Below are 26762 nucleotides of genomic sequence, written 5' to 3'. Positions count from 1 at the left end.
ACCACTACCGCATATATATATATATATATATATATATATATATAAATATATATATATATATATATATATTTATATATATATATATATATATGTATATATATATATATATATATATATATATATATATATGTATATATATATATATATATATATATGTATATATATGTATATATATTGGCATTTTTAATGAGATCTTAGTAAAAATATTTATCCCTTTTGTAATTTTTTTCATTATTATTGTTTTTATTTTTCAGAAAATTATTGTAAAGTTTTTGTTTTTTTTTGAGCACTTTAATAACGGTTTATCCATCCACGGATTTGCAATTGCTTTTGACTTAATTTTTATAACTTATGGACAGGTTTCGTTAAAATAATTCAAAAATGTACTTAAAAAAGCATTGTAAGCTTCATTTGTTTCTTGGCTGATTCATTAGTATCTTGATAATGAAACTCAAGTAATATAAAAAGTAATTTAGTCAATTAAAATAGCCATTTAGTCAATTAAAATAGCCATATAGTTGCAATAGCAATGAGGTTTAAATATAATAGAAACAACATTGCTATCACAATTTTCACAAAATTACAAAAAGTATATAGCAGTGTTTCCCAACCTTTTTAGTGCCTTGCCTAAGGCCGCCGAAAGGGAGGGGGTAGATGGGGAAGATTCCCGGGGCCCCGTGTGTTTACAAATAAATAAAAAAAAGTGATGAATAAATAAGTCTTATTTATTCATCACTTTTTTTTTGCCTTTAAGATTTTTAACAAATTTGCTTCTTTTTTTATTGCTATTTTTTTTTTGTAATATTAAAATTCGAATTTTTTCAATCGAATTTTTTTCAATTGACTTTCAATCAAAATTAAAATTCGAATTTTTTCAACCGACGTTGTTAACTTTTCATTTGTTAATTTTCTTTTTAAACGTTAACAGCTGTAAAGGTTGCATGACTTGTTCTCTCATTAATGCTGCATTTTAAAATTTTCGTTTTAGACATTGCTGATGTTTTTTGTAAGCGTATATTTTTAATTTTAGTTTACATTATGTAAATAACATATACGTGTTAAATTAAAACTTTTGATAAATATTACAATTGCGTTAAATACAAAATATTATTATTCAAGTATTAATATTATTAAAAAAGTGTTATTATTCGTAAACTTTAATTTACATTATTTATTTATAAATTCTGTATAAAGAGCTACGTTTTAATTTCTGAAATACAGAATATGATTTCTCGCCATAAATCTGGATACGAAAAACGAAAAGAGCGACAAAAAAGAAATGAAGAAAGTTCTAGAAGTATGAGAACACTAGAAAATTTGGGGTTGAAAATTTCTTCAAAAACACAGAACGATGACTATTGCGATAATGGAGATATTGATTCGGACCCATTAAGTGCAACGAATGAAACGGAATTTGTTGGAATTTCCGCGCAATCTGATATTTCGACACTTTCTTTGTATACCGACAGTGCCAACAATGATGTTGGAGTGTTAAAAGTAAATGTAACACCAAAAAAGGCAGAAGATGCCATTCTAAGAGGTCCAAAACCACACCCAATAACATTTCCTGTAGATAAACACGGTTGTTAATCCCCTACCTATTTTTTAAGCTTTCGTTAAAAAATAAAGAAATAGTTCCTCGTGATTGGTTAGTTTGGAGCAAATCTAAAAATGCTTTGTTTTGTTTTCCTTATCGTTTATTTTATAAATTTCATGAGCAAAGATAAATTTTTGCTACAGAAAATGGTTGGCAGGTTAATAGAGGGTACAAAAAATTATATGACAGAATACCTGACTATGAAAAATCTAGTAATCAAAAATCTTGTTATATTCAGTGGCGAAATTTAGACAAAAAAAATTAATAAATATACGACAAATGATTACTTTATAGTAAAACAAATACAAAATGAGACACAGAAATGAAAAGATTTATTAAAACGATTATTGGATGTAATTTTGTTTCTTGCTGAGCGTGGATTGGCCTTTAGAGGTGTTACTCATTTGATTGGAGATTCGAACAATAGAAATTTTTTAGGATTTTTAGAACTTTAAAGTCATTACAATCCGTCTTTAGAAGAACATATAAAAAACGTAAAGCAGACACAAATCGAAAAGCAGAGATTGCAAGTACATTACTTATCGATAGACATTCAAAATGAATTCATATCATGCTGTGAAGATTACTCAAGAACTTGTATTTTAAAGGAAAGAGAAACTATGAAGTATTATTCCCTTATTGAAGACGCAACACCCGATTCTGCGCATATAGAACAAACTACATTCATTTTACGGTACGTTACTATTAAGTCCAACAAATTCGAAGTTATGGTAAGATTTCTTGCATTTGTTGAATGCAATAAGATGACTGTAGAAGATATTGCTAATTTAATTCTTAAAACGCTACAAAGGTGTAATATTCCTATAAGTGACTGCCGCGCACAAGAATATGATAACGGATCTAACATGAGTGGATCATATAAAGGTGCTCAAGCTCGCATTTTGCAAATTAATCCATTGGCAATTTTTTAAATTTATGTGGTGTTCATGCAGCAGAATCTTGTATTCATGTTGTAAGATTTTTCGGCACAATACAAAAATTATACAATATATTTAGTAGTAGCCCACAAAGATGGGAAATATTATTAAGTAATACTGGATGTTCTTTGCACACTATATCAAATACACAGTGGTCTGCAAGAATTGAAAGTGTTAAGCCATTTGCTGAAAAAAAAAAGAACTTAAAATAGCAATAAACTCTGTTTTGTAAACTTAACGTCAGAAACTCGATCAGATCATATTAGAATAAAAAAATATATAGAATCTTTTGAATGCTTAGTACTGGCAAAAAATATGGCACAAAGTTCTTGCAGCTATAAACTACAGAAGTACTGTTTTACAAGCTCGCAGTGCAATGATTGATGTAGAAATAACTAATTTGTCGAGTCTTCTTGTTGAATTAAATACGATAAAGATAATTGGAATACTATTCTAAATGAATGTAGTTTGTTGGGCACATCTTTTCAGATAAACATAGAATTTTCGGGGAAAAAATTTACTAAAAGAAAAAAAACAACACACGAGTTAATAAGGACACCGGCAGAAGAATTTAGAATTAATTTTTTCAATGTTTTCATGGATAGCATTATTGGAAATATGACAAGAACGTTTAATGCAGCAAAAGAAATAGATTCTTTATTCAATTTAATATGGTTGTTCCGTGACTTAAATGATCAAGAAATACAAAGCAAGTGTGAAAAGTTGCAAAAAATGTATGAAAATTATATTGATGATCATCTTAGAGATGAAATACTACATTTAAAATCAATTTATGATGCCAATATACAAAATATTTCTCTTCAAGCCATTGATTTGTTAAATGAAATTAAAAAAAACAAACTGGATGCGCTGTTTTCAAACATTTTAATTGCAATAAGGCTATTTTGCACTATTCCAGTGACAGTTGTCCGAGCAGAAAGATCTTTTAGCATGTTGAAAAGAATAAAAAACGTATTAAGATCAACAATGACACAAAATTGTTTAAATGACTTAGGACTTTTATCTATTGAAGCCAAAATGGCTATGAAAATTAATTTTGAAGAAGTTATTAAATTGTTTGCGAGTAGAAAAGCTCGCAAAGATCTATTATGAAACAGTGTTTATTATACACTTAATAACATTGTTTTTTATGCACTTTTTTCTAACTTTAAATTTTAAAAGATTTAAACGGTTTTGACTTTTAAAAGATTAAATTAATTTTCATTTTTAATTTTCAATGACCAGAACATGTTTTCTGGTCCTGGGTATGTGATTGATATTGAGGGCCCGTTAAGAAAACTTCTCCAGGGCCCGAAATTTCTCTCGGCGGCTATGGCCATGCCCCACTAAAGCTCATAAAAACTTATAATGTCTCCCCATGTTACTTATGAATAATTTTTATTATTATAAATTTTTTATAAGTAGCATAAATGATATATTGCAGGAAGAAATCACAAAAAGTTATTTGTTAAACAAAAAAATTCAAGTAAACAAAATATAGTACACAATATATAAGTAAATATAATAAAATACATCAAGTATTCAAGTCTAAAATAAATGAAATTTAGTGAGATCTTTTTGCTTGATGCTGGTTACAAAGAGATTTTATATTGGGTTCCAATTTTGTTAGCTTCATTCTTAGATCTTCGCGTTGTGTTATGTCCAAACGATTTCTTTTTTTAAGTAACAAATCAGTTATGGCACTAAATCCGCATTCAGCTAAATATGAAGAAGGAAACGGTAATAATAGTTTTCTTGCACATTCTGATGGGCTTGGATATTTAATTTTGGTCTCTTTAAAAAACCATGCCGTCGATCCTTTTATATTGAAAAAAGTTTTAACTGACTCGTTATTCTGCATTTCTGCTAATTCTTCTTGGTACTGCATATTTGAAATATGAGATAAATTAACTAACATTGGCTGCATCAACCAAGTTGGAAAATCAATTTCTTTCAAATCGGAAAATCTTCCTTTTAAATCAGCTGATAAGTTTTTTACATGCTCGACATTATTAAGTGTAGCGGTATCAGTTACATCACATTTTTGAAGCCAATGAAACTTTTCAAATTGTTTTTGGTAAACGTCTTTTTCAAATAGTTCAATAGACGTAATAAAACCAATAATCTTTGCTTTTCATCGATAAGAGTTTTATTTGTTCCTTGAAGTTCTTTATTCAATATATTTAGTTTTTTAAAAATATTGGTTCAATAACTCAAATATGCCTTAGAATTGATCGTTAACAGATATTGCATTTCAGTTTTGTTGCCTAAAACTTCGTTACGAGTATCAAACAGTTCCATAAATCTTTTTAAACAGTTCCCTTTCGAAAGCCATCTTACCTCAGCGTGAAGTAAAAGTCTTACGTGGGCTTCGTTGTTTTCTTCACAAAATAGTTTAAAATGCGCTCTTGTTTTGTACTTGCTTTAATAGAATTAATGCATTTTACAACTAAGTTCATTATTTTATTAAGAACAGGAGAAAGATTTTTAGTCATCAAGTTTTCCCTGTGAAAAACACAGTGCACAAGAAGCATATCTGGGTTTTCATCTTTCATCAGTTTTGAGCAACCATTTTTTTTGCCCATCATATTAGGAGCACCATCAGCAGCACAGGACGTTAAATTTTTCATCTGTATTTTATTCGTATCTAAGTAATTTTTTAGAGTACTACATATATCTTTAGCGGTAGTGCTGCTTTTTAATGATTTGCAAAATATAATTTCTTCAGCAAAATAATTTTTATCAATGTATCTGACGTATGTAAGTAATACTGTTTCGTTGTCTCTCAATGTTGATTCGTCCACTTGTACCAAAAAAAGACTTGTTTTTAATTTTTCGATAAGATGAATTTCAACATCTTTACTCATTTTGTCGATTCTTCTGCTAACAGTATTATTTCTTAGTGGCATGGTTTTCACGTCTTGGTCGTCTTTTCCAAAAACAGTTTTAACAAATGTTGATATTGAAGGGTTGATTAACTGCTCTCCTATTGTATGATTTTCTCAGATTTGGCGATGAGTAATGAAATTTGATAGCTTCAAGAGTGCAATTAATATTAACATTATGAGATATAAAGGGAGATTTTAAAGTTGCTCTTTTTTCATAATTTTTCTTTAAAATTTAAAAGTAATTCAAATTTTAATTAATTTGATATTTATGTTTTGCCTTCAAATGTGCTTCAAGACGACCTTGTTTCATTGATTCATTGCTCAAGCATTGTTGGCATAATAGACAAAAAAGTAACCGTGAATCATGGACAGCAAGTATGAAAACAAATTTTAAACACTCTTTCAAGTACTGCTGATATTTTTTTTGCTTGCACTACTCAATGGGCCAAAAATTGAATTTTAAAATCAATTAGGAAATTAAAATTATATATTTTGTAATGTTTCGTATTCTTATTTATTATTGAAAGTAAATCTCAGTTGCTTTTTGTATTATATTTATTTCTATATTTGAATATTGAATTATAAACAACTAGTTATATATAAACTGTGTGTAGTCTTCTCGACTTGTTATTCCAACTGTTATTATGTTTAGCGCTATGGCTTTTAAGTGAGAATTCCTCGTGCGAAATTAGTCTCTCAAGGGAATACTTTCGCAATAAGTTTTTGTGCAATTCTCCAAAGGAAATTGCTTATTCCGCAATCGCTAATCTTTATTCTGAATTAGCGTTTGAAATGATTGTCCAGAGGGAATAGTTTTCGTAACAATCATTACAGAATTCTTTATTTTTCTATGAGGTATCTAAATTCTAAACAATTAATTAAATATGTTTGCAATTATATTTACTTACCAATTATATTTAAATACCTCTTATAATATTTATAAAATGTATTAAAAATTTGAAAACATCGATAAATTCGAACAACTGCTTTTATTTTTAGTAAGCACAGCACTGCTTTTATATGCACAGCACTACTTTTATTTCAAATTAACGGTAACGCACATTGACAAAACGATACAAGCAACTGATAATCCTAGTCCAAATTCTAGTTTTCCGAATCCTAGTTTGCCGAAGCGAATCTTAGTTTTCCGAATGCATTCCAGCGAAAAAATTTTGCATGATGCACTTCATAATGGACGTTTTCTGGAGATTTGACTGTGTGGTTAAATTTAGACTGAAAAAGTCCTTTTTTCTTCAATTGACCCTTAAAAATCGAATTGCCGCCTGAAAATTTCCTACACTCCACGTTGGGAAACACTGGTATATAGTGTAAAGCAATTAAATAGAATTTATTAACCATTACTGTTTTTATTACTTTCTTTTCTCTGTTTTTGATTTCAAAATTCTTAACTTTTGCTATTTAACTCGCAAAAGTTAAGAATTTTAGCAGAAAACTTAAATATAAACAATATTTAAATAAATGCTTTGTTACGTATTTAAGACTAAGGAACCTCGTATCGAACATATGTTGCAAATGAATTGTAACACGGATTAAAAACGAAACTAGTTACGTTGCCTAATGCCACGTTTAAATACGTGATGCCTGGTAACAGGCGACCGTACTCAACGCGTTTCAAACAAGAATTTCAAACACCTGTGGGAAACTAGATGTGCCAGTTAGGACGAAGATTTCTTTACTAGCTTTAACTATTTTCTAGCAAACACGTACAGTTAGAAAAATTTAGTGTTAGAGACTCAAGTCGGAGCCTTTAACCAATGATTACTTCAGCAATTTTAAACTCAATAAAAAATTGAAATAGAATATTTACAAAATTTCTCAAAACAAAAAATCTAAATAACAAGATATATCTTGAAAAGTTTACAAAACCTATAGAAACTTACTTATTCTACGAAGCAAAAAGATCTATCTTTTCAAAAGGTTTTGAATATATATGCTTGGAAGATATCTTACACTCATCTTATGTATCTTCTAACAACACCATTATGCATAATCAGTTTAAATTTGGGAAATTTTTAAGTCGCTTTTTATTCCAATCCAAGAGGAACTCCAAAAAAAATATTTTCTCATCCCATTTTGACTTAAGTTAGCTTTGAGTTAGTTAATCATAAGTTTTTAAAAACACCTAATATTGACTCTAAATTCATTAAACCAACTAATAAAAATCAAATCAAATAATAAAATTTTTTTCTAAATACCGACAACGCATCTTGTTCAAACAGAGTTCAAACCTTTTTTCTCAAACTTCTTGCTTATGATGTTTCTCATATTCTTTCTAAACTATTTAATCACCTAATCGCTACTGATTTATTCTCTAATATTTTAATATGTCTGTTAGAGTATTTCAATATAAATTTTAGTACATAACTTGGTTTTTATATTTTAAAAATAACAGCTAAACTTCTGAAGTAATCAAAAACAATCGAATTTTTTGGGAATATAGATATTGTGATTCGTCTAGAAAATTACTTTAAAATAAGAAAGTATGGTTTACCAAAAAATTTATTAATAAATTTAAATAAGAGTTATTTTTAATCTATCTGTTAAGCTTAATGTTCATTTAATCGAAAAAAAAAGGAAAATATTAGAAAAATAGAAAAAGTCTAAAATGGTTTTCAACTCTTTTTCGTTATTTAGTATTTAAAGATGGATCACAATCTTTTCACCCTCCATTATTTTGCATCGAAAGGTTGATTACACACTTTTACACTTGAACACTTTTCACTTGATATAACAATTGCTTTTTTTTTATTTAGATTCACCTCTATAAAATTATTTCTCTTCGTGATTCCATAAATTAATGCAGTGTTTGAATCATATCCAATTATATCCATGACTTGAATTGGAAGAACTAAAAAAATGAAAATTGCCAAATTACTTTTTGTATAAGTAGTTGTTATTTTATAAGTAAAATATGCTTACATGTAACGATTCCAGATAATATTTCCTGTTGATAACATGGACTTTGTTGTCTAAAATTGTATTTAAAAATATTTAATCTTTAAGTAAAGATGTGTGCGTGCGTGCGTGCGTGTTTCAATTGCTAATAAAGTTCATTAATAATGCTAATAAAATTCTTTAATAAAGTTTTTTACTTTTTGTTACTCCAGTATAATAAATTTGAATCATGTGAATATCATTATTTCAATGCTATCAAGTTATAAAACTTCTTTGAATTTGTAAAATTAATAAAAAATTACAGATTTGTTAATAATTTTACAAAAATTAGGTTCGGTGTCATTCGTATAGTTAAAAACTTGTCATTGGAGTGACACAAGTAAAGTAAAACACAAGCAAACAACAAAAAGTAATAATATAGATCGTGACCAAAAAATAATTATAACAAAAAGAAAAACAGTAGCTATTAAAAAAAGCAATACTAGTAACAAAAAAGAAAAAGTGAATAAGCTGGCATGAATGATGTTTTTTAAAAAAATGTTTCCTACATAAATGCGCAGTAGGGTACTAACTTTTGAGGAAATTTTTGAATTTCAATAAACTACCCCTTAAAATGTGGAACATTAGTGTTAAAACTAACTTTGGAAAAAAATTAGCCTGATCGGACCACTCTTGTGCCTCCCCCAGAGCCCACTTAATTAAAAAAAAAATCAAAAAAACGCCGAAAACGCCGATGTTCGATAGGCTAGGGGGAGGTGATAATATAAAAAATTTTGACTGATTTTTTTTATATAATACAGGTATTAATTTATATTTTTAAATAAAAAGGGTAGTTAAGGCAGAATATGAATACTTTTGATGTTTTATTGTGTTAAATAGTAATAAAAATCGCAAAAAAAATAATTGTTTTGCTGCGAATTTTAAGTATAATTAAATATTACAATTAAAAAAGTTTTATGACGATTTATCTTTAATTAAATAATAATTATTTAAAATAATGTTAAAGTTTGTTGTATAAATTTTTTTTTTTCAATTATTTTTGCCATTGTTCAAAGTGATCAAAGAATCAACCTCTTTTTAGACAAACTCGAAGACTTTTTTCCTGACCTTTTTGTAGCAAGTCTAGCTTTATCAACAGTTAGCAGTCTGTTCTGAATTTCCTCTTCTTTAATGTATCTGTGCACAAACTGTTGCATCATTCCTACTGCTCTTTCAGCAGGATTATTTATGACAACTAGAGATTTAGCAAAATCTTTGAAAATTCTAAAACTTGATTGTGTGTACCAATGCTGAGATGGGAGGGTAAGCCAGTCTCTAATCCTTTGTTTATCCAACCCTACTCTATCAAAAATCAAGTAGGAGAATTGATCAACTAGTAATGATAAACTTGGGGTATCATTATAAACTCTCTTTCCAATCCTAATCTTGCTTTCCACTTCAGTGAGCAATTTATTGTTCATTTTAAAGTAACCAGAGTTTGGCATGTCATATTGAAGCAACAGCAGAAGCAATCTTACTTTTTTCTTCATTAGAAACACCTTTGTCCAACAAAAAAAAAGGTACAATTGTAGAATCAAGATACCAGGAAGGTTTGTAAAATGATTTCAATACTGCTTCAATCGCCTCTGGCTTGGCACAAACATCTTTGTATAGATGCATTTTATGTACTGATAAAATATCAAGATATGGTGCTTTGATAGCTTTGTCACATTGCAAATACCATTTTGCATAAAAAGTGTTACGAATTCTGCCATGGTATTTGTTTCTTCTAAAAGTAATTACTTCTTGAACAAATTTAATCTGATTAAAAAGCAATTGCCATTTAAGATAAAATATGGCTTTTCCAAGGAACCTTGCATGGTGGACAGCTTCTGGTTTCCTAATTTTCACACCTTGAAAAGACAAATAAGCAACAACCCGCTCAGCTAGTTCTTTTCTATCGCCTCTAAATATAATTTTACTTTTAATATACTTTTTGCAAAAATTAAGTGACTCAACTGCAGCACATTCGATAACAGTTCCTTTTGTCTTATCTCAATGAAATCGTGTAACATCATTCGTATCATAATGAAAATCAGGACTTTCAAATATGTCTTTCAGTTTTTAAATAAAACGTTCTCTGGTCCAGATGTCTTTCTTTGTGTAACAATATTATAAAAGTGAACAATCTTTAGCTCTGATATGTGGTGTCTACAAGCAAGAAATAATGGATAGATATCTAGATTGTTTGCTATTCTAAACAAGGAATCTTTTTTAGTTCCAGCATTACTGGAAGTTTTATCAAAGCATAACCCTCTGATGTTTCTTTTGGTTTCATATTCCTTAAGGAGTTTTATCACTAATCTTCCCTAAGGATGATGCTAGGGAAGGTACTCCAAGAAGATAAACCTCTCCATTAGAATTTAAAAGAACTGGTAATCTGTCATTTTTGAATCGCTTTCCTTTTTTAATTCAAAAAAGGTTTTACCATCAAAATGAATGATAAGTGGATATTTCGAGGCTTTTAAAGCAGCTTTTATGTCATTTCTGGCTTATTTACTTATTATTAAGTTTATCTTTTTTAAATGTGATGAGGATGCTGAAATGCTGCAATGATGTTTACTTACATCCACAGAAGATTTATGAACAACAGAAGTGACAACTTTCTGGAGAACTGCAGGAGATATATCATTAATTGATGTAGCAAGAGTGCAACACTACCACCGTAAATATCTTTAGGAATTGTGCACGTAATTGGTTTTTCTTTTTCTTTTCTCCTTTTCCAATATCCAGGTTTAAAGTCTATATCATTCAACATTTCTGTATCGCTTTCATCTAAAATTGGTTCCTGATTTAAATTTTCTGTAACTCCTAGAGTGTTGTGCTTTCTTTTTCATTTTTTCTTTCTAATACTCTCTCTAGACTTTTGACCATATTTCTTATTCTTGGTTCCGATAATAAACTTTCTATCGCTTTCTTGATCATCTAAAAACTTCAAATCTTCGGAGTTTGAAGTTGATCCTCGCTTTTTATGCTTTTTTAAACTGTAGTATTCTTTTTCTTAGCTACTTATATGCTTCTAAGGGTTTTGTCAGAAACTATTGGATATCCAGCTTTATTCTAAGGAGCTTTAATCAAAGATAATATGCACTTGCATTTGTCATTTTTACATTGATTCTTTTTCATCGTATTAGGCATGCAATATAGTATTGATGACTTTTTCACATCTTTCCAGTGTAGATTTGATGTAGTAAAAGTTTTTCAATATTTCCATTCCTGTTAGAAGTTGCATACCTTAACAATATAAAAAATATATTTATTGATGTGAATAATATACATACTTCAATATTTCATTACTTATACTAAAAGGTTTTTTCTTTTGGAAAACATGTTAATATAAACAACAGCCTTATCATTATTTATATAAAGTACTCGTGTATGCATTAAATTACGCATACAATGTATCATTTTAATGCAAAATAAAAAGTATATAACTATCAATCAAAATAATTACAATATAGCACCTGATATAGCTGGATTAGCTTCTCCAATAAGGAAAAAAAAATTTTGTTGACCTAAGCTCTCTTTCTTCATTTCTGTTTTCAGTTTCTTTAATGTTCATCATAAAACCTAAAATACCATAAGTCATAAAACATGGATAAATGAATAAATAAATAGTTTCAAAAATAAATTTTACTGTATGTTCAAAAGAAGAAAAAGGAAGAAAGACAATTAGTTAATGTACCTGTAAATTCAAGAAAACTGCAAATTCATAAATTTTGGCAACAATAATATGAATAAAAATCGATAGGGTAATAAGTATTTTTTTAAATTATTATAATCTAAAGGAGTAAAATTTTTATGGTCTCAATAATATAATAGAGAAAAGAAAATAACTGATCAAAAACAAAATTAATGTGTAAAACAAAGTATTTCATCTTTCTTATAATTCGCGGCAAAATAATTCATTTTTTTGCGATTTTTGACACTATTTAACACAATAAAACAGCAAAAGTATTCATATTCTGCCTTAACTACCCTTTTTATTTAAAAATATAAATTAATACCTGTATTATATAAAAAAAATCAGTCAAAATTTTTTATATTATCACCTCCCCCTAGCCTATCGAACATAGGCGTTTTCGCCGTTTTTTTGATCATTTTTTTTAATTAAGTGGGCTCTGGGGGAGGCACAAGAGTGGTCCGATCAGGCTAATTTTTTTCCAAAGATAGTTTTAACACCAATGTTCCATATTTCAAGGGGTAGTTTATTGAAATTCAAAAATTTCTTCAAAAGCAAGTACCCTAATGCGCAATTACAACATTCGAACCAAAGGTAATTATTATTCGTTTGAAGAAAAGCTATGGATTTGCGATCTTCTAGTCTAACACAGCAGATTGTTAGGAGATTCAAATAAAAAGTAGATGATTTTTTCCTCAAATTTTATTGTCGAGTTCAATCCAAAATGAAATCAGATACATAGAATTTATCTTTCTAATTTAAAGATATTTTATAACCTTTAAGGAGATCTCTGAAGAATCAGGAGTAGATACTGCACCTTCCTAACCAATAATATTATTATTATATTATCCTTATACATCCAATAATATCCTTATACATCCAATAATATCCTTATACAGCCAATAATATTACTATTATATTATCCTTATACATCCTTATAAATAATATTAGATCACATTTTAAAAATTCTTCAAATAATACCCCGAAAAAGATATTTTAGTAAGTAATTCTAAACACATGCAGATGTTCAACACAAGTGACTTTAGATTTTTTGTAATCGTCAGTTAGACTTTTTCACTTTTAATTTTTCACACTTTTTTTTAATTTTTGCTTATAATTGGTTCAGTTTTTCATTAAAATGAGGCTCAAAACTTTGTCCAACAAAAAAAATTATAAAGTAACAAACGAGTAATAACTCTTTAAAATGTGAACAAAAAAGTTGAATCTTATTTTAAAATGTAGTTTTTCATCAGTTTCCTTTTCAAAATATGACTAAAAAGAATTCAAAATGCCAAACTTAACAAAAACATATGAAGACTAACACTAAATGAAGACTAGCACTATATGAAGACTAACTAATAAAGTATATATATATATTATATATATATATATAAATATATATATATATATATATATATATATATATATATATATTATATATATACATATATATATATATATATATAAATAAATATATTCACATTGCATATTATATATTTATACGAATATATAACTATATATATGGACTTATAAACATACATTTTATCCATTTTGTTGATTCAACATTTATGGTAACGTTTGTTTATACTTATTATAACTAATGCTTATACTTTAAAACAAATGCATCTCACTCATTATTCATGTTTGTTTTGTTTGTGGCTTGAAATTTTGTTAAATAAGAAAAATGTATTAACAAAATATATTTCAATAATTAAAGGAAATATGTAGATAAAAATTAATTCTTATGAATTATATAAATACATATTTGTATATCTGCTTTTCTTTGATGCACTGTATATAATCCAACGTTATTTCAATGTATATGGAGAAACATTATTCTGATGTATATAATCCAACGTACAATCCAACGTACAGTCCAACGTACAATCCAACATACAACGTACGATCCAACGTACAAATCCGACATACAACCCATATACATTCGATCAATGTTGAGTTATATACATTTGGTCAACGTTGATCCGTATACAATGGATCAATTTTGATCCATATACATTAGATCAACGTTAATCCCTGTAAATTGGATCAACGTTGGGTTTTGATCGGAAAAACAACCAACTTTTACAATGTTTTTAAACACGTTGGACCAATGTAAATGTGGTAGCTGGGTTGTATAATTTGCATGAGAGATGCGGACAGAAAACTTACAGAGAGCCTCGAGGCAAGCTTTGTACAAGTTCTTTAAAAGGATGTTAACTTCAAAGATGATAGAGTTCCTTTTAGCAATAGGTGACATCTGTAAAACTTAATTTGGGGAACTAGAAATAGTGCAAAGCAAAGACACAGCTTTTTAATTTTGATTCAATTTTAGTAGAGCCACCAACAAGACTGACAACCTTATTTAACTGCCTTATTTGTTAAATTGGCAAGCATAAGTATTGCAGTTTTAGCAAATTAAGTTAAGCTTCCGAAATATAACAGCTAATCCTGATGAAACAGCTGAAGATAAAACAGTTCTTGGTAAGGGTGTTTCACATCAGTGTACTCAGGAAACTCAAAATGAAATTTTAGAATGATTGCTAAAATTAATCCTTGAAAACTTGAGGATGGTGGATAAATTTGATTCTATCAACGGTTGTTGCAGGCAACATTCTTCTTTAAACGGTACCATTCGACTTTTATTTAATGGTCTTTCTTTTATTTAAAACTTTTGGTTACGACTTTTATTTAATGGTTATTTGGCTATTAAAATTGATAAACTTATTAATTTTGGCCTTAAAAGTTCTTTTTTAATAAAGGCTATAATTAAAAGTTGACAACTTAAAAATATTGCAAATTCTGCAAAAAACAGATCTTTTCAACAGTGGCATAATGACGTAGGATATGCTATAAACCTTTAGAGTCTTGTCAGAACTTTAGAATCTAATTTAAAACAGAAATTTGTTAAAGCAAATCAAAAATTTAATAAGCATTTTACAGTGACAACTATTCAACCCAGTTAAAGCAATACAACAAGTTAAGTAGGTTGCTGTCGCGATCTCAACAAGCTCAGTAAAATATTCATGTTAGCAAAAAATTTCTAAAACTCTGCTTTACCCTCATTATGGTTCAAGATGATATAAGTCTCAAAGCCAACTTCAAAAAACTGACAGATTGATCGTCGCTTCATCATCAAAAATTACAAGAATGTCAAGCAGCGAATGGTAGTAGTAATTTCTCAACACATTCTAGAGACCTATGACAACGTCAAGTTTATTTTTGATCTCGTCAAAGTTCAAGAAAAATATGAAAATGGTTCCCTGGTTTTCTCATGATATTAAGCTAACCAATATAAGGTCTGGTATAAAATTTCATAGTAGCAGACACCTTTGTTGTTGGTGTGACATTGAGTAAACAAATCTTCTCAATGCAGAAGCCTGAAAACTTTTATTGGTATAAGAAGCCAAAAATAAAAGAGTTTGTCAGCTCAAGTGGTTATTTAAGAAAATCAAGTCTTCCAAATTGTATTGCATTTACAATTTTATCATCTATAGATAACCAAAAACAATAAAATTCTCAAATGAAAAAGGTCTCAAATAAAGTTCTCAACAGCTTCTAAAATAACCGAAAAACATTTCAACGCTAAAACTTTGAGGCGTTTAACGTTGGTGCTTATAAGCACTAACGTCAGTTTAAGGCAATTGCAAACGCCTCAATGTTTTAGCGTTGAAATGTTTTTCGGTAATCTTAGAAGCTGTTTTAGCACACTTTTTTCATTTGAGAAATTTATTATTTTTGGTTTGCTAATAATTTAGGATGTACATAATTGTTATTAATTTAAGATGTAGTTCAAATCAATATAAAAATATGTAGCTAGCAAATTAAAGTTTGATATCGTTAAATAAATATGCTTATTTTAATTTTCCCTTAAAATCAGGGTTTACTTAAGTAATACAAAAATTTAGCTATGTATTTAATATACTATGTAGCTGAGTTTATCTACTTAGTAACTACATAGTTAATGCATCATTTTCAAGTATTTTCAAACAAAATGAGGAAAACAATTTTGTTAAATTTGTATCAAATCGATATATTTTTAAGCTGTTGCTCATTTAAGTTATGCAAAAAAGTTATATTAATTTTTATTTTAAAACATAAAAAGATTGAATTACGAGAAGAAGGGAATCAAAACATACTGAACACGCGAAAAAGTGGTTTTGAGTAGATAAACTGTTTGTTTTAGAACAAAAAAGCTTTAAAATCATTTTGAAAAGGAAGAACTTGCACAAAGTACGTGAAAAGACGTTAAAAAACACTATAGAACAACATTTAAAGGCAAAGAAAAGAAGCAGGAAACTAGTTAACCATCTCTATGACACACAATTGCTTCTGGTCATCGATGGCCAAAAATACTTTTTTGTTTTGCAGGGGACATCATCAACGGAAATTCTGCATACTACACAAACAACAAAAAAATGTGCCTAGAAGTGTTCGTTTTAAAAAAAAAGAGAAATTTCCAAAATATTATTTTTGAGGATAACCGTATCTGACTGTGGTATGTCCAAGCTATTGTTTGGCACTTCCAAGGCAGTAGCAATTAATTCGTTAATCTATATTGATGAATATTTAGAAAAACGACTTCTTCCATCCATACACTAGTATCATGGAGACTTTAACTTTTGCTTTGGCCAGATTTAGCAAGTTCTTATTATTTTAAAGATTCTCTAAATTGGATGGACCAATATTTCTATTACGTTGATAAAGAATTTAATTCCTCAAACGTACCTCAAACACAATCAATTGAAAACTTTTGGATGCATTTGGCACAGAAGGCTTACGAGACAGATTAGCAAGCAAAAAAAAGCAATAGAGGAAGTTTTGATTGGTCAAATAAGTTTAGATTGACTAAATTGAAACTACAATAAAACGATTCAAATTTTTTACAATTGTTTATGAAATATGTCAGAGCAAAACTGAGATTAATTGCAAATGGTTTTTTCATTGAAAAAATAATTTATTTTTGTTAAAAGATGAATACTTTATTTAAAAAAGAAAAAGTTTTTTTCGTTCCAATTAGAAATAAGTTATTGACGTTATTATTTTGTTTGATAACTTATTCGTTATGTCATAATTCTATGCTACTATCTTTTGAGTCTACTTTGATATTAAAAACATGTGGGCAGGAGAATTTCATATATAGTTCTTAAAAATAATATATGGCGTTTGCTATTGTGCAGTTCCATCAGTTTGGGTTGCAGGAGAAAACAACTTACGTTACTGGCCAACTTATCATACATCTTGATTAGTGACAATTAAAGAGAGAGAAAAAAAAACAATCAGTTAAGAGTGTATTGATAATGTGTTTGTGTTGCATTTTTATTGCAACACAAACACATTATCAATACATTATCAATTGTTAGACCTTTTTGTTTATTTAATATTCAATTATTTAATAATTTTTAATATTTTTTAGATTTAGATTATTTAATAAATTTAAACAATTTCAGCTGTTTGATATTTTTTTTCTAAATTATTTATATTACATGGTTTTTGTTTTATTTTATAAATTTCTGAAAATAGTTACCGCAAATCAAGGCTTAATTAATCTAAAGCAGAGCATGAAACATCTGCATAAGAATCCGAAATGGAAAGTTTCGGACATTAGAAAAGAAAAGAAATAGTGACTGTCATCAGTAAGGACGACAAGGACTTGAGTGACACAAACAAGTCAATACTATCAGCTCTAACAACTTTACTAAGTTCGGAAACTATTAGGGTATCAAACGGTAGGATTTGATTAATTTTTTGATAAAAATTAGAGTAAATGTATGTCTTACATTGCAGCAAAACCAAGCTTGTTCATTAACAATTCTTTGTAATAAGTTATCAAATTTATTTAGTATATTGAATATTTAATAGGTAGTTGGTAATATGTTGCAAAATAAAATATAATTCATATTACTCGCATTTTTTTTAAACGGTATTGCTTCAACACCTTAGCCTAATTATCCCCTCGATTTAAATAATTATACATTTACAATGAAAGACGAACAAAGGTACACTTTTATTTAAAAATTTCGAATTATTATTTAAAAAGGGATGGAAAAAGCTTGTATAAAAATATAGTAAACAGTTTTATTAAAATCTCTTATATTTGAACACTTGTTGCTACTAATTACTAATGAATAATTTTCAATTATTTTTCTTTTGTTTTAGATATTACAAGAAACAAAAATAATGTAAAGATCAAGTGATTTTAAAATAAATTTAATGTCCCTGCTTGTTAAAAAAGTATAAGATTTTAAAATCTTTTGGAAAATATTTATTTTACTTTCTTACATTGTCATTTAATAGATAAATAAACATTTGCAAAGTATTAAAAAAAAAATTTTGATATATTGAAAAGTTGCCAGAAAACTGATATTGTTTGTAAATATGGCCTCCTTGTAAATTTAGGCCTCCTAGGCATATTATAATTGTAAATTACAACTATTTGTAAATTAGGCCTCCTAGGCAAAGACTTAAGGGGTAAACAGATTCTATTGACCAGCCTCGCACCCCTTCTTTATCTATTAGGCTGACGCAGATGCATTTGTAATACATTGTTTTCAGTTTAGGATGATGAATGCTGGATCATCTTGACTCAATGCATGGGTTTTTCTTGTGTCTCTGTTTTTATGACTAGGCAACTTGTTCTATTATCTCCTAATGAGGGTACAGCTCTAAAACTCAGTTATATGGTTCTGAGGCCGGCTGGTAGTCAGGTTTCCCGAACTCTGTGGTAGCTCTCAGAGAGACTGATTCCATCAACAGCTGAAAAATATCAAAGTATTAACAGTGCCATGTTGCGCATGGATGGTGTCCCTGTTTGTACTTTTAGTGTGCATTGCGGAGGCCACATTTGGAGCCCTTTGTTACGGCGAAGGGTTTAATAATAGTAATGAGGCAAATGCTTTGGTTATTAAACAGTGTTCTGACTACTATCTATTGAGTCAAGTTCTTCAATCTAATTTAAAAATGAATAAAGTACCAAAAACTAAAAAAAACAAAAAACCATCATCATCATCAAATTCTCTAAACCTATCATTTACTAATATTCGTGGTTTTTGAAGCAACTTTTCTTTTGTTGAGTCTTATCTCTTGCAAAGTTCACCAGATCTACTTGCTCTTTGCGAGACTAATTTAAGTTCAGCTGTCTCATCTTGTGATCTTAGTGTTGATGGTTTTTTTTTTTTTGTAAAGACTCCATTAGTCACATGTTTGGCCTGGGCATTTACATTCGTAAGAATTTACCCATTTGTCGTGAAACTTGGTTTGAATCCACAGACTATTCTTTCATGTGCTTTCGTTTAGCACCACTTCACTCTATTGCCTTTCTCTTTGTTCTATATCGCTCTCCTTCATCTCAAGACTGCACTCTTTTTGATGATATTTCTGATCATATTGACCATGCCCTCTCTCTTTATCCATCAGCTAATATAGTTGTTGTCGGTGACTTTAATGCTCACCACTCTGAATGACTTGGCTCTAGTGTCAGTAATTCTGCAGGCATTAAAGCCCACAACTTTTGCCTTTCTCAATCCCTAACTCAAATAGTCAACTTTCCAACTCACTTTCCTGACAACTCGAATCATTTACCTTCTCTACTCGACTTATATCTTGTTTCTGATTCTAGTCAGTGCTCAGTTTCTCCACATTTAACCTTAAATGCTTCTGATCGCAGTTTGATCTCTATAAAACTAATATCTCATTCTTTTTCATCACCTGAATCCCTCTATTATCGAACCTCTTACAACTACAGTAAAGCTGACTGGGATTCTTTCCGTGATTTTCTTCGTGATGGCCCTTGGGTAGAAATCTTTTGTATTCCTGTCGAAAAATGTGCTTCTTACATAACTTCGTGGATTCAGGCTGGCATTGAATCTTTTGTTCCCTCTCGACAATTCCAGGTCAAGCCTCACTCTCCTCCATGGTTTTCCTCTCACTGTGCAGCTGGGATTGCAAATCGAAACCGTTACATCCATATTTATCAGCAAAACAATTCTCCAGAAAACAGACGTCTGTTTATTACAGCTAGAAACAATTGTAAAAAGGTTTTGTCTAATGCCAAAAACCGCTATTCTCAGGTCATGAAATCTCGCATTTTATCTCAAAAATTAGGCTCCCGTGATTTCTGGAGAATCTTTAATAATATCAATAATAAGGCCAAATCTTTAATTACAACTCTCTTGTATGGTTCAGACTTTGTCACCTCACCTAAAGACAAAGCTGAATTTTTTTTGCTAAAAACTTTTCATCAATATTATCTCTTGATTCCACTAGTTGCGTTCTACCTGATATTGCCAACAAACAGGTTGATCTATTGCTTGACATTCATATCACTCCAGCTTCTGTATCTAAAGTGATTTCCTGCCTAGACTCTTCTACAGCTTGTGGCCCGGACAACATACCTGTTATTGTCTTGCAGAAGTGTTCTCTGGAGCTGTCGTCTGTACTCTCAAAACTATTCAACAAGTGCTTATTAGAGTCTTGTTTTCCAGCCTGCTGGAAAGCGGCATCTGTTATCCTTATCTTTAAAAATTCTGGAGAGCGATCTGATTTGTCTAACTACCGTCCTATTAGTTTTCTTTCTATCATAAGCAAGGTTTTTGAATCTTTAAACAACAAACACTTAATTTCTCATCTTGAATCTAATAACTTACTTTCTGACCATCAATATGGATTTCGATCTTCTCGTTCTACAGCTGATTTGCTGATAGTGCATTAGATTATGGTGGAGAGGTTAAGGCCATCGCTCTTGAAATTTCAAAAGCTTTTGATAAAGTTTGGCATGCTGGTCTTCTCCATAAGCTTTCTTCCTATGGTGTATCCGTTAACATCGTTAAGATTATTGAGTCTTTCCTTTCCAATCGTAGTATAAAAGTTGTCCTCGATGGACAGTACTCTTCTTCATATTCTGTAAATTCAGGGGTTCCTCAAGGTTCTATCCTTGGCCATATACTCTTTTTAATTTACATTAACAATCTTCCAGATCTTCTCACATCTAAGGTGGCATTGTTTGCTGATGATACTACCATTTATTCTTGTCGCGATAAGAAGCCAACAATCTGAAAAGGATCTCACTTCTGCTACAGCATGGGGCTCGCAGTGGCTGGTGAACTTTAAATCAAATAAAACTCAATTTTTTTCAGCCAATTGTTATCGCAATAACTTAGATCTTCCTATTTTTATGAACGGTGATGTACTCGATGAGTCATCTACTTATCACCTTCAAGGATAAACTCTTACTCCCAATCTTTTTTGGAAACCATATATCAAATCAGTTGCAAAATTAGCATCTGGTAAGGTTGCATCTCTTTATTGAGCTTGTCACTTTCTTATTTCGTATTCTATTCTCTATCTCTATAAAACTCAAATCCGGCCTTGTATGGAATACTGTTGCCATATCTGGGGCGGTTCTTCTAATGATACCCTTTCTCTTTTAGACAAGGTGCAAAAACGCATTGTAAACATAATTGGACCTGCTCTTGCAGCCAACCTCCAACCATTATCACATCGTTATTATGTTGCTTCACTTTCTCTTTTCTGCAAATACTATATGGGCACTGCTCTAAAGAGCTTGCATTTCTTGTGCCATCTGCTAAAACTCATTCTCGAGTTACTCGTCATTCAATAAAGTGTCATCCTTTTTCTGTGACTGTTCCTAATTGCTCTAAAAACGCTTATTTGTCTAGTTTTTTCCTTGAACATCAGCTCTTTAGAATTCGCTTCCTTCATCTTGCTTTCCTGATTCATATAATTTTTAGAGATGGGAAACAAACCGAACCCGAACCGAACGAACCGAACTAGAACCTTATCTACGACAGAACCGAACCGAACCCGAACTTTAGTTGTTACTAAACCGAACCGAACCCGAACTTTAAACCTGTTGTGAACAAACCGAATCAAACCAACTGTGCTTGCCCTAACCAAGCTAAATAGACGCTTGAAAAAGTGAAAATTTTGCAATTCGCACATCACTACAATACATAACATGCTACATTACCTAATGTGTAACATATATAACATAATTCATTACCTAATGTATAACATACCACGAGTTTAGAATTATTTTGTTCTTTCTCTCATGTTAAGTGTTGGAAGAAAATGAGTTAGTAATTTTAGTAATAATTAATTATTTTTAAAATATATTTTAATTTTTAAATTTCTTCTAAATAATTTGTTTAAATCAAAATTATTTAAAGCATAAGTTATTATTTCTTTAAAAACTAGCTAAAATTTTAAGTAATTTTTACTTTTAGAAAAAAATGAAAAATTTTCTCCCAACGTTTAAAATGGGAAATAGAACAAAATAATTCTAACCTCGCGATAAGTCTACAATTCATAACATTACCAACCAAAATGGAAATGTTGTTTCTAAACATTTGCAATATTGAGGTGTTGTTAATGTTCTGAGTTTTTATTCATATCTTAGTAATTAATGATTGCAATAATTACATAATATTGTAGTAATAATGAGTAACAGTAAATTAACTCGTAAATGGACTAAAAAAGTGTTGGAGAAATTGATAACAGACGGAGCGGCTCACTTAGTACCTGCATCATGGACAAAAAGTGAATGCTGGACAAGCTTCCGTTGCGTTGAAGTTGGGGATGAGGTTTGTAACTATACTTACTGCATATAAAACTATTTAGTTTTATAAATGTTTCAATAAATCAATAATCACCTGCATCTCTCAGGCATTGCATATTGCACACAATGCCAAACTGAGCAGCATTCAGGTTTGATAATTAATTGAATATCAAATGCTAAATAGAATCAATTGACCTTAGTTATAATACACTTTATTTGATTTTTGTATAACTGTGAGTAATCATGTTATGATCAACAGGTTGTCAAGGAGTTTGCCGTTTGTAAGCAGTGTGGATTATGGTTGTCAGTGCCAATTGGTCATACTACAACTTTACAAAGACATAATACATCATACATCAATAAGATCAGTTCAGAACCTGGACAATTAAAAATGACAAGCTTTTTACCTAAAAAGACAGAGGTTAATAAATATAGTTTGCCGATCTTGCTTTTTCCTATTTACTGTTTTAACTTTTCACTTGCTACCATTGATAGCAAAATATATTTGTTACAAGTTGTTAGCAATATTTTAGAAATACAATGTTTTTTGTAGTACAAAAAAAAAGGCCATTATGTATTGCTATGTGTTTAATGTCTATTGTTTATTGCTTTATACTTTACAGGTTCCTAAACACATTTGTGAATATGCTCAACGTGCAGCCCTTTACATGATTGCAAAAGACATTCAGCCATTCTCGTGTGTTCAGGATGATGGGTTCCGTCACTTTCCTCAAACAATGATTGATATTGGATCGAAGTATGGATCAGTGAAACTTGAGGATATTATGTGTGATCGAACAACGCTGTCTAAGACACTACTACTAAAGTTCTACAACGAATATGTTCGAAAGCTGAAAGACGAACTTGCTGGGGTTACTCATATCGCAATAACAACTGATCACTGGACCGATGACATTCTAAAATACTCTTATCAAACTTTTACAGCACATTACATTAACAGCAGTTATTGCCTTATAAGTAAGTGTGTTGGATTGTTTGAGTTTAGTGAGTCTAAGACTGGCATTGCCGTAAAAGCAAAGACAACTGAAATACTTAAAAAACTTTTCCCTCAGACTATAAAAAGTGACAATTTGGTATTTGTGACTGATAATGGGAGTAATATGAAGTCGGCTTATCGCAACGATGTTAGACTTAGTTGTGCAGGTCATAATCTTAATTTAGCTGTTGAAAAAGCTTTGAAATCCCCTGGTGCTAATTTAGTTCATGAAATGATCAAGACTTCAAAGGAAATGGTGGGCTACTTTAAACATAGTGGGAAAAACCAGGAACTAAATCACACTCTCAAACAGGATGTTGCGACTCGTTGGAACAGTCAATTTTTTCTTTTGCAATCACTGTCATGCCAGTTAGATCATGTCAAGTCAATTCTTGCTGATTCAAAGCAGTTTGACAAACTTGAGCAACTGAACAACGTTAATGAAAAATTGTTGCATGACGTCGTAGAATTTTTGCATCTCTTTCACAAGGCTACTGTACAATTGTCACATGACAATGTGCCGACGTCCCCTGATGTATGGCCAATGCTTTTTTATCTTCGATCAGTCTGTAAGATCAATGGTTCAGACAGCGACAGTATGCATGACTTGAAGGCAGTTTTTCTGTCTAGTTTGAATGAAAAGTATGTTATTCATCCTTTGCACAAGCTATCAACACTTATTGTTGCTTCTTACAAATACTTGTCTTTTGTCAACACAGACGATCGCAATTTTGTTTATTCAGAAATGCGTAGTATGGTGGACAAAATTTTTTCTTCTTCACCAAATCAGGTGATACGAAAGGACTCAGGCAATACAGATATAGACAGCTTTAGTGAATGCAGTCATTCAGATCAGCTGCCTCCTGCAAAGAAGAATAAAGCTGATCTTGAATCGTATGATTTGCTGGCAGACTTAAAAACAGTTGCCACTCCATTGTCTAATGCCGACAGTAATGACACAAGACATGAACTTGACAAATACTTGACACTGCCCGTGACAGCGTGTGATGCATTACAATTCTGGATAGACAATGACCGTGAACATAAGCTTCCGACGATGGCATTGATTGGTAGAAAGTTGTTGGCTATTCCTGCTACAAGTACTGCCAGTGAAGGAGTGTTTTCAGTGTGTGGGGTGACGATGATTGAGCGCAGGGCTCGCCTAAACCCAGAAACATTGGAAATGCTGATATTTCTCAAATACAACATGCAGCCCTGATTACTAGACTGACAGTAGGCTACTTAAGCTACCGTTATCTGTGTTCAGAAAGTTACTGCTTTAATGTTTTGTGCACTTTAACTGCAGCTATTAGCAACTGCATTGTTTTTTGAACTTCTGAAGTTGCAGTATAAAAGCATTGCAAATTATTATTATTCAAGTTATTTGCAATGCTTTAACTACTTAATATTACTTTAATTTATTTGTGTTTTATCATTGTGGATGTAAAGCTTTGTAACTAATAAAAAAACAGTTGTGTGGATACCGAACCGAACCGAATCCGAACTGTGCTTAAGACCGAACTGAACCGAACTCGAACATTAGATATAACCAAACCGGACCCGAACTTTAAAATAGGGTTCGATTCCCATCTCTAATAATTTTCAATCCTTTAAGTCATCCGTCAATTGTTATCTTGCTCTACAATCTTCGTTGTTTTTCTTTCAGTAACTTCCAATCTTAATTAGTGGCTGCTTGCAGCCTTGATGGAAGCGAAAATGTTTAAAAAAAAAAAAAATGTATTTTTTACCTGACTCGAAAGATTGCTGCATTATTATTCCTATACTGCATTAACAACAAATAAATATTGTTTTTCTAGGATATTTTATACATACATAAATATTTACTATACGAAGCTTTTATTTAAACTGTTTTTTCATTTAGTGATATTCAGTGTATACATTTTTTTAAATGTGTTTAACAGCGTTGTGTTTTTTAATATGTTTGTTGAAGAGAGAAATAAACTGTTTGCTGTAGAATGCAGAAACTATTTTATCTCCATTATTTATGCAGTTAATAAACAGTAGTTTTAAATTTATTGTGTTCGTTAATGTTTTTATTTTTATTACATTAGCATATAGTTGGAAATTTTATATGTTTGTTATTTATTTTTTTTATATGTATATACATGCATTTATTTACATATTTTACTTTTAATTGTAATTATGCCAATCCATAAAACTTAGCAAAGAAAAGATGCAAGTTCAGAGAATACTATCACATCGTATAAAAAGGTGCATTTGAGTTTCAGAGTTTTTCTGAAGGGAAGTAGTGACGAAGGGAAGTAAGATTGGTAAGGAAACTAACTACAAAATAAACGTTAATATGTTTAAATATAAATTTTGTTTGCATGAACAATTTACCATAATAATAAATATTATAACAAGTTTTGATTTTTCTTTGTATTATAAAATAAAAGTTGTTTCTTTGATCAGCATTGATGATTTTTGCTTCTTTAATCAGAATTAATCTTTATTTATTAGTATCAAAGTTTATGAAAAATTATTTTAAGAAAAAAAATAATTTAATAGTTTTTAAAAACGGTACCAAGAAGTTTTTTGTTAATATATAATAAATTTAAATTAATTTTTTTGTAAAAAAGAATTTATTTAATCTACTTAATATTACGTCAGGCGAACGGTAAAGTGCAATGTCTCAAAGTTGGATTGACGTTGGGCCAACGCCTGTTAACGACCATTGGCAATTTAATTTCTTGACCAGGATTTTTTGAATTTTAAGATAGCTAAGTTCCAGACATGGAGCTAACTCCAAACACTTATATGTTTATACTTATATCAAATAATGTGAGTTTGCAAAACATTGCTATGATTGGAGGTTGGGAACCAAAAATTTTTGCTACACCTGCCCCAAACGTGAAAGAAACAAGTTGATAATATATTTTTGTACTATTCTCAACTAGACTTATATTTATCGATTATTTTTAAGGTTCATAGTATTATCTCTAAGCGTTCAAAAATTATGACGATATAAAAAGTACAACCCACTCAAATTGAGGGGGGTTTAAAATAGAGATGGGAATCGAACCCTATTTTAAAGTTCGGGTCCGGTTTGGTTATATCTAATGTTCGAGTTCGGTTCAGTTCGGTCTTAAGCACAGTTCGGATTCGGTTCGG

General features: G+C 30.0%; 2 protein-coding genes across 2 annotated transcripts in view; both read right to left on the bottom strand.

Moving 5' to 3' along the window:
* Positions 1-4099: 4099 nt before the first annotated feature.
* On the bottom strand, positions 4100-5402 carry LOC136089690 (protein FAM200A-like). The gene is made up of 2 exons (XM_065815747.1): positions 4955-5402; positions 4100-4620 (listed from the first exon to the last, which is right to left on the bottom strand). The coding sequence occupies exons 1-2, from the start codon at positions 5400-5402 to the stop codon at positions 4100-4102; spliced, it is 969 nt and encodes a 322-aa protein (XP_065671819.1).
* Positions 5403-7927: 2525 nt separating this feature from the next.
* Positions 7928-26762, bottom strand: part of LOC136089446 (uncharacterized) — a 63186-nt gene continuing 44351 nt past the window's right edge. Inside the window, exons 4-5 of the mRNA XM_065815449.1 lie at positions 8364-8413; positions 7928-8292 (exon numbers count right to left, since the gene is read on the bottom strand). Of these exons, the coding sequence (XP_065671521.1) occupies positions 8114-8292; positions 8364-8413 (229 nt within the window). The 3' untranslated portion in view covers positions 7928-8113. The remainder of the gene's footprint in view (positions 8293-8363; positions 8414-26762) is intronic.

Source organism: Hydra vulgaris, chromosome 13 (genome assembly GCF_038396675.1).
Source record: "Hydra vulgaris chromosome 13, alternate assembly HydraT2T_AEP".
NCBI classification, from domain to species: domain Eukaryota; kingdom Metazoa; phylum Cnidaria; class Hydrozoa; order Anthoathecata; family Hydridae; genus Hydra; species Hydra vulgaris.
This window is presented reverse-complemented; position numbering and strand designations above follow the sequence as displayed.

What these genes read in the sequence shown, in the direction of transcription:
- LOC136089690 (XM_065815747.1), bottom strand. Translation starts at nt 5,402, where the DNA reads ATGAGTAAAGATGTTGAAATTCATCTTATCGAAAAATTAAAAACAAGT. An exon ending in CATTAATTCTATTAAAGCAA is followed by an intron (nt 4,621 to 4,954) that starts GTACAAAACAAG and finishes TATTTGAAAAAG; the next exon opens with ACGTTTACCAAAAACAATTT.